The sequence below is a fragment of the Thalia democratica genome, chromosome 5 (genome assembly GCF_965202585.1).
Source record: "Thalia democratica chromosome 5, ktThaDemo2.hap1.1, whole genome shotgun sequence".
NCBI classification, from domain to species: domain Eukaryota; kingdom Metazoa; phylum Chordata; class Thaliacea; order Salpida; family Salpidae; genus Thalia; species Thalia democratica.
In genome coordinates, this window is record NC_139169.1 from 76,137,125 (window position 1) to 76,146,735 (window position 9,611).

General features: G+C 23.3%; 1 protein-coding gene across 1 annotated transcript; it reads right to left on the reverse strand.

The window, feature by feature from the left end:
* Positions 1 to 3,523: 3,523 nt before the first annotated feature.
* On the reverse strand, positions 3,524 to 6,743 carry LOC145836911 (14-3-3 protein beta/alpha-like). The gene is made up of 3 exons (XM_082944684.1): positions 6,109 to 6,743; positions 4,877 to 5,004; positions 3,524 to 4,110 (listed from the first exon to the last, which is right to left on the reverse strand). Exons 1-3 carry the CDS (start codon positions 6,741 to 6,743, stop codon positions 3,524 to 3,526), a joined length of 1,350 nt encoding a protein of 449 aa, XP_082800810.1.
* Positions 6,744 to 9,611: the final 2,868 nt, after the last annotated feature.

The following is a 9,611-nucleotide window of genomic DNA, read 5'->3' on the forward strand; positions in this document are numbered from 1 at the left end:
ACCTAAAATATTAGATAAATAAACAAATGTCTAAAATAAAGTTACTAAGAAAATGCATCGACTGTTTATTCAGAAAAAAAAACTTGTAAACAAACTTTATAGTTCAATTAAGTGTGTTCTAATAAAAGATTATTTGATATCACTTTTAATATCAAATAAATGTTACTTAATTAAGTAATAAAAAGATTTTATAAAATATCATAATTGAATTAAAGTTATAGTCGTCAATGTAGATTTTCATTAAAAACAAGTTGTAATCTCTAGGGGTAAGCAAACTGCGCCCAGCAAAAATCGATGTACGTTTCAGCTAAAAACATATAATTCTAAAACTTCTTTTTAAATGTAGTAAAGTTTTAAAATAAGCTCACACTTAAATAATTAGTAATTGACAGTGTTTATTTTTCTACATTCTATCACGTGTTGTGTTAAAAGCAGCGTTTTACAATTAGTTGCTGCAATTATTTTGAATTACTACGGCCAACATAACAGAACACTTTATACAAAGTAAAGTCAGGAAGACTTTTTCGAAAAATTCCTTATTGATAAAAGTTTGCCGAACCCTGTTATAAAATCAGTAAAACTAACCTTAATTAAAATTGTTAAATAAAAATAAGCTGTTTAAACATAAACACTTTAAAGTTGCTTTAATTTTTAAGATTTTATTAAAGCTAAAGTTTACTAAAAAAGACTCTAAGTAATTTAAAATTAGTTATTAAACTAAGCATTATAATGAACAATATTAACTCTTAAGTACTAAGATTACATTAAAAAACTAAAATCAACTAAAAAAGTGATTTTATAAAGCTTATTGAATTTTAAAACATGTAGCCACTTATTAAACTTACAAAAAAAGTCTGAAATAATGCTTAGATATCTTATGACTGCAATATAAAGCCTAATCACGAGTTCTGTAATGTCAAATTTAACTGAATTAGAAAACTTAATCAGAAGGTTTTACTATATTTTCAGATGACAACTAATTGACTGATAAAAACAACTGCGATCAAAAATAATTGAACTATAAAAGTTTGTCACAAGATTTTATATTTTTTATTTTATTTTTAGGTCACAATTAATTGAACTATAAAATTTAATCACGAGTTTTTTTTGTCGTCTACAAAAAAGTTGTTATTTTATCAGCAATACTTAAGATGGAAAGGTATTACGAAATATGCTGACTTTAAGATTTTTTTCTTAAATAATTTTCCACATGTTTCTTTGTTCGGATTAGTCTATAATTTTACTTTAAAAAAGTTTTCTCGTTGTTACCTGAAAGTGTTATTGCTATCAGTAAATAAAAAATTAATGTTGATAAACTAAAATCCTTTTCATGTTACTTACAAGCATTGTTTTTAAGTGTAAATGTGTAAATATGTCTGTTGATATATTGAGCTGCACAACAAAGAAAAAATGTTTATTTTATACGTGGCTTTGGTTGACCTAACAAAACAAAAAACAATTAGTAAGTTAACTAACATCGGTTTTATTGTACCTTACATTATTAGTTTGTAATCTTTCTATTTAATTTAGTTTATAGGCTAATTAGATATGATTTCTTTTTATGAGGTTTTATGAGGCTATTGGAGATTTTTTTTTTTTTACTAGTCTATCGACTAAAACCATTCTCTTATTTCGATGTTAAGTGTTGTGATTTCTCATTTTTAAGTTATTTGCAAAATCAGAAAATATTTTTTATAAATAGACTAGTATGATAAATTAATCTCAAATGGCATCATGAAAAGTTTTGTGAATACTTATTTTTATCATTGAAAAAATAAATAAATTTAAAAACATGATACAGCTAACATTTAGTTAAAAATGAAGTTTTACGAACATTATTTGATCGTGTTTTTTGTACATGAAATTAAATCTTAGTTTTTATTTGTTAGTAGCTTATTCTAACTACAAGTATCTTAACAAAAACTATTTAATTTTTTTTATTATTTATTCTTTTATAACTTGCTGTTTATTAAAAAGTTTTTTTAACAGTTTTATTAATTTTCTTCTTTTACACTTTAGAAATACTTAAACTTTTTATAAGCGAAATAAAGAACAACTTATTTTGTTATTTTGAAAATGACAGAAGTTAGTATAGTTAAAAAAACTAAAACTTATAGAGCTAAACTAATTGTTGTTTTTTGAAAATATTTTACAAAACTTAAAAACACTATCTGTTATTTGAAATTTATCGCTTGTTTTAAAAAATAAAAATCAAAGTTATTATTTATGAAATACATTGACGTAGAAAAGAGTAAGTTTTTAAGTTTAAATATGATAATAATAATGTGGTAATTAAATATTTTATTTACTACCAAGTTTACATTTATATTTCAGTAAGTCGAACAATGTTTTTTATTTATTTTTCAATCATATACGTGTAAACTATAAACATAAATTTTGTTTTCAACTTTTTTGTTAAGTGTTCAGCTTTACAAATATTTGTTTAATACTTTACAACTGCATATTTAGAGTAAACTTTTATATATGACGTTTATTTAGTACATACTATAATTTTTATTAAACTTTTATAACAGTAAAAAGTTTTAAGATTCTAAAAAAATAAAAAACAATTTTTAAATAGCTTAAAGAAGTGAAATATTTTGTTATGCAAAAGCAAGTTTAGAAAAGCTAGGATAGGTTTTATTAACGAAAAGATTTTTTTTAAATAACAATGAACTATATGTCACCAGAAACTTTAATAATTTTTTTTCAGTTGAAGTTTTCAGTTAATGTTTGTTTTTAGTTAAACTTAAATAACTTTACATTAATAAAGGATCAATTGGTAGGTTAATCAAGTTCGGGTTTACTTTTTATTTGAATAAAATTTCTATTACTTGTTAATTGTTTTATTGAGTTGATCTGCATTCATTGTACTTCAGTTTAAGAAGTATTTTAATTTAAAGTTACGTAATGTGTATTTTAAATATAAAAATTATTATACAGTATTTAATTTTTGCTACTAAATCGTCATACTTTTGATTTTTTTCATGCAAAATAAATTAACAAAGTTTTTGCAAAAGTCTGATTAAAACAGTTTGTATGTTACACCAAACGAGAAATCAATTAACCAATATATCACTAACTTAACACATTTACATTCAAATTGTTACCAACGATAAAATTAAAGAAAACCGCAAGATTAAAATCGTTGTTGGCTAAACCCACTTTTTCTATTTAATTTTTTTAGTTGTTTTGTAGTTACATTAAGTTTATTACTTTTCTTAAACAAAACCTATAGAATTTACATCAAAAAATAAGTATTTTTCCTAATGTTTTTATACATTTCAAAATAAATTTATATCAAAATCGTTCTTTAGTTGTTCAGTATTTTAAAGGTTTAAACAAACTGCTTGTTAAGACTTCTTTTAATTCAAACGTTATTATTGTTTATATACTAAATTCGTTCAGTAAAATTGACTAAAACTTTTAGCTGTAGTTTAAATATAAAATGTTAAACAAATTTGAAGAGACAGTTTTTTGACGAAATTCAGATCAATTACGAGAAAGTTAGAACGATAAACAATTAGTTCGCTTCGGTGCTCGATCGCTCAATTTGCTTTTTTAAACTTTCTAGCATAACTTCTGAATTTCTTTTTAAATCATCATCTAATTCTTGCAAGTGAGAAATACCATTATCATAAGCCTCTTTGGCGATGGATAGATCATCGGGCGAATCAAGATAGTAGTGTATTTCAGAAAGGTTCCGTGCAATTAAAAGTCTAGTTAAGTCAGCTGGGCTTTTATTTTCCTTCGCTAATTTAAACGCTTCTTCAAAAAGTTCTTTTGCTTTTTTGACATTATCATCAACATCTTCATCGTCATCATCTCTTTTATCATCTACTTCGTCATCTACTTCGTCATCAACTTTGTCATCTTCTTCGTCTTGTTCATCGTCTTTTAGAGCAAAAAATGCTTTTTCCAAATAGCAAAAAGCTTTGAAAGCCTTATAGTCAACAACGGCTTTGGGGTTATCATCTCTTTTTATCCAATAACTTTCAATTAGTTCTATAAATTCGTCACATATTTTGGCATGTTTCGACTTTATTTTATCTATTACTTCCAAACGCAGGTGATTTACAACACTCACGCGTTTCAAAGAATCAAAACACTCTGAAAAATTATTTTTTATACGATTGTAATTTAAGTATAACAACCATCTTTCATTGTAATTTAAAGGAGTTGCCATTTTGATTACTTGCTTAATATAGTCAATTGAATCACTGTAGAGACCTATAACATGTGTCAAGTCTGCCAGAGATATTAGTTCTTTTCTATCAAAATATGACATTTTAACAAATCTGAAAAACACGTAAAACACGATTTTTTTGTTGTTCTTCAGAAATTTTTTTAACTTCTTAATAAACATATAAAAGTCATGGCATGTTACATTTTAAAGATAATGAAGAACTAGCAAAAAATTCACAGGCTGTAAACAATTAAAAGTTTAATTGATTTTATGTTATCTTTATCTTTTTAATAGTTTTCAAAACGTTAATGGATCGTTTTATTAGTCTGCACAAATAAAGTCAAAAAATTTAAAAAAAGAATATTAATTTTTTTTACAAACTTTTTGTTAAATAAGGTTGTAAAATGCTAAAGTAAACACTGTAGAAAGTATTCTTGAAATCCACTTTTTTAACAATATAAAACCTATTGCATTACTTACTGTTGAAGCTAGTCAAGTTATTTAAAATTATTTTGAAAACAAAAACAGAAGCTTTAGTTAAAAATTTTAATGTTGAAAGTAGTGAAACATAAATTCAAAGTTTTAGATTAAAATAAACTTTTTGACAGTTAGACTTCAAAAGTGTTTTAATATTTACACAAGTGGTAAAAACTCTAAAAAATAAACAAAACTTAAATTTAATGCCATGACCTATAGGAGTTGAAATTTTAATAACTTGCTTCATATTTTCAATTGAGTCGTTGTAGAAATCTATACCATGTGATATTTTTGCAAGACACGTCACATATTTTCTGTCAAGTTCTGACATTACAAATATTCTAAAATTAAGCATACTAATTACTTTTTGTTATTTGTAATATAGTTTATTACCTTTCTGATTAATTTTACGAAGTTTAAACACATTTAAATACCCTTATCTTGCATGATATAACAATATTATAAAACAGTTTTTAAACAACTTTTAATATAATTTCAAGATTTAAACAAGTCTATGTACATTAATTGTTTAAATAATTTAAAAGTATTAGTTAAATATATTGTAGTATGCATAAAACGTTTTTAATGGTTTACACGATAGTTTTAAAAGTTATGGTTTGTTACATGTTGTTTTTTAAAAGTAAATTGTAACAGTAATTGTCAAAAGAACTGTTGTTAGTTATAATTTCAAATGGCCATGAAAACTTAATTAATAAGAAATTATGTTAAAAAAAATAAAAACAAAACTATTATTTTTAAGATAACATTTAACAAAAAAATTTCAACTTTGAACTTCTATTTTTAAAGTATATCAAAAAATGAAAACCGATTTCGATTTTTACAACTCACATTTACTCAAAGTGGTTTGTTTTATTAATCAATTAGAACTAATTAGAATTTACAATTTTTTTCAAATTTTAATATGCTAAAAACCGGCACTTTTTACAAAATATTTAGAGAAAGCTTCTTTTTAGCAGATTTTGTTTTTGATAAAAGAAATTTCAAAAACAATCAAAATCTTACTAAGTTGAACACCGAACTCACTTTACCAGTTAGACATTTATTTTTCATTTTGTTATTTAAAATTAATTTAGTTTATCTGAAATAAAACACTGTAACTTACAGTTAAAAAAACCTAGTTTTTTCAAAGTTTTTGTAGACTTTGTAGCATAATTTAAAGCTAATTTTTTTTAAATGTAAAATATTTTGAAGGTTTGCTGAAATTTTTTGTTAAGAGATTTTCAAAGTTAAAAATATTCTTAGTTATTTTTTATTAACCTCATGACTCAGCTAATTACAAACTTATAAAAAATACGGTTAAAATCATTTTCCAAAAAACTGGTATACGACAAAGTTATAATTAATTTTATAAAAGTTAAAAACAAAGTCTACTGGTTTAGTTTTGCTTAAAGCTCCATCTTTCAATATTCTTTCTTAACTTAAACAGATCAGAATTTCGTGAAATTTTAAAGTCGTCGTATATTTCATGTACTGCACTCTCATAAGCCCCCTTTGCAATGGAAATAGCTTCATCTGGTGAGTCGAGGATGTCACCGTATATTTCAGAAAAATACCTTGCAGTTGTGAGTCTGACATGATCATCTGGCTTCAAAAACTCTTCCACTATTTTCTGTGCTTCTTCAAATGCCTCTATTGCTTTTCTGACGTCTTCACTATCTCCTTTTATCCCACTAAAAACCAACTTGTTGTAATGCTGATAGACTTTGAAATGATTGTAGTCAACAACAGATTCAGGGTTTTTGTCTCTTTTTACCCAATAACTGTCGAGTAATTCTAATGAATCATCGCATATTTTGTTATGTTTCATATTAATTTTATCTACTAATTGTGAACGGAGGCTTTCTTTAACATTTTCTTTGTCCAATAGTTTCAAACGAATTTTGTCAAGATTTCTTCTCATACGAATATAACAGGTAAACAATAAATATCTTTCATCCTTGTTTAAAGGAGTTGACATTTTAATTACTAGCTTCCAATAGTCAATTGAATCGTTGAAGAGACCCAATTCCATACAAATTTTTGCCAGAGAAACTAGATCTTTTCTATCAAAATCTGACATTATAAAATTTCTGAAAAACATGTAAACTAGTTATTTTTTTTGCTATTTGTTATACACTTAATCACCTTTCTTTTAATTTTTTTAAAATTAAACAATCTAACTTTATCATAAACATTATGAAGGCACTGTAAAAATTCTAAAATATAAAACAAACAATAAACAACTTTGAAATTATCTTAAGGTTTAAATCATTTTGTGCAAACTTAATACCTTTAATAATTTAAAGTTTACTATTTTTGTTATCGGGTTTGCATAAATAAATTGTCACAGTTTTAAAATATAGTCGTATAAATTTAAATTTTAGACAAGTTGTTTTACTACATTATGTTAGAATAGTATATGTACGGAGTATTTTTGTAAGTTATAATTTTAAATAATAAAAATGTTCGTGCAAAATTTCTAAGTAATAAAAATAAAAATAAAAAATTGATTTTACTGAATTGAATTGCTAAACAGTTTTCAACGTTCTATTTTACAAACAATGTCTACAATTGATTTTCTAGACAACTAAAACTTTAGATAAAAACAATTATGTTTTTTACTATTTACATTCTTCTTAAAAATTAAGACAGTGTTTCAATTCTTGTAATTTACTTTTTTAACAGAATAAAACCTATCGCATTATATATTTTGAAGCTTTAAAAGTAAATAAAATTATTTTGAGAACAAAAACAGACACTTAAGTTAAAAATTTACAATCTTGAAAGTAGAAAAACATAAATTGAAAGTTTTATATGAAAATACACTTTTTAACAGTTCAAATTTAAGAATTATTTTCATATTTACACTACTGTAAATAACTCTAACTTACAAACAAGACTAAGATTTTATTTAAATAAAACTTATTACTTTATTTTTTAGATGAAACCAAGTTTAATTTAATGTAAAATTAAATGTAAAAATTCAAAGTTTGTATATTTAAAACACTAGTTTTCAAATATGTTATTTAGCTTGCAAAAGAAAATCTATTTTAACTTTAACACTAGCTGTTATATGTTTGTACTTAAGTTTTTTTTTAAGTTAAAAAATTAAGAAAATTAAAAAATATTGAAGCTCATTCAAAACATCATAAAAAATTGAATTTTAGTTTACCTGTTAAACTCATCTAAAACATGTTCATAGTTATATTAAAATAACAGCTTATTAGAAAAACCTAAATTTAAAAAATGTAAGTGATAAACAACAATGAACTCAATCAAGATAAAACTGCTTTTTTTTTTTATTACATCAAACAACACTAAAAAACAAAAAAAGTTAATGTTCTCGTTCTCTCTTTAAAAAAAAGTTGATTATCAATAACTGAATAAAGTTTTTTATATTTGCAGTGACTTAAAAATATATTTATACTAGTTTTAGATTTTGTAATATTAATTTTACTAGACACAGATAACATTCTTTCTAGAAAAAAAGTTTTGAAAGTAAAATAATATATATACAAACAATTTTTACTGTGTCAACATCATTTTGAGTTTTATAAAACAACTTGTTTTTAGAGATTCTAGACAAGAGAAGTAAAATGTAAAAAATAACCTACTGCTACTAACAATAAACGTCGGTTTGTTATACAACAAAACACTAATCAACAAACTTTATAGTTAAATTAAGTGTATTTTGGAAAGAAAAAGTACTTGAGAATAATTTTTATATTTGAATCAAATGTAGTATAATAAAAAACTAAAAATTATGATAAAGTTAAATGAATAAATTGAAATATTGTAAAAATAGTATGTAATAAAACGTCTTTAATTCTTAACTAAATTATTTTACAAAAAATAAAAGTGTCTAATTAAAAGTATTAACTATTAGATGCTTTTACTGAAAGATGTTCTGAAAAAAACCTTAAGTAACTTCTAAAAACTTATTAAACTCCCTATTAAAATGGTAGCATTAACAATATATGAAGAGCTAAAACTAAATTGAAAATTAAAATCTTTTGAAGCTTACTGATTTTGAACGTATATTTTCAAAAAAACAAGCAAATTAAAAGAATAAGAAACAAGTTTAAGGTTGAAACGAAAGTTGATCGAACTCAATCGACCCAATTATTGTTCCTTTATTACATGTTATTCTCAGAATGTTAAGGTTATTCAGTTCACAAGAAAACAAAAGAATATGTTTTTGAATAAAGGAAACAGTCTACTTTAGTTTTACTTTAATTATAAAAGTGTGCTTTAAGGTTGTAACCTTATTAAATGTCTGTTAAAATTTTAGTGTTTTTTTAAATATAGCTAAAGTAAGTCCAAAAACAAAATATTTTAAGTACTACTTAGAACATTGCTAAAATAAATTTTTAAATAGGTTAATTCAAGTTTATTTTTAAATTTTTGTTTAATAATGTTTCTTGCAGTTTTACTGTTATAGTGTTACAAATTAGATCTATAAACATTTTTTTTCAAGTCTATATTATTTTTTGAGATATACCATCTTAAACATTAATTAAATAATTTGAGTTGTCGAAATTTCCATTACTCTTATTTGAATTGTCACGTTACTGAAACTTATACAAAACCAAATTAAATCACTTTATATACAACTACATAATTTTTTTTTAACTTGTAAATATATCGTCTTTTAATGTATAAAGTATATATTTAGTAATTAAATTATAGTGTTTTACTAAATTTTGTTTTTATGTAACTATTTTAAAGTTCTGCAAAACTTTAAAGAATTTTATTTTAGTTAACTGTTGCATGAATGCAAGTTTTCTTAATGTTATTCTAATCACTGTAGTTTGATATGATTATAAATAAATATTAAAAGACTCATTCACATCTATTAAAAAAAATAGTTTGATTTAAGACAAAAAATGTTTTTAACTATTATACTTAAGTGACTTTAAAATATGGCTAAAAACTAAGCAAGGTTAAT

Coding starts and splice junctions, on each gene's coding strand:
- LOC145836911 (XM_082944684.1), bottom strand. CDS start 6,743: ATGTCAGATTTTGATAGAAAAGATCTAGTTTCTCTGGCAAAAATTTGT. Junction 5,005..6,108: donor ATTTCACGAAATTCTGATCT/GTTTAAGTTAAG, acceptor GCTTAATTTTAG/AATATTTGTAATGTCAGAAC. Junction 4,111..4,876: donor TAAAATTTCAACTCCTATAG/GTCATGGCATTA, acceptor ATAATTTTTCAG/AGTGTTTTGATTCTTTGAAA.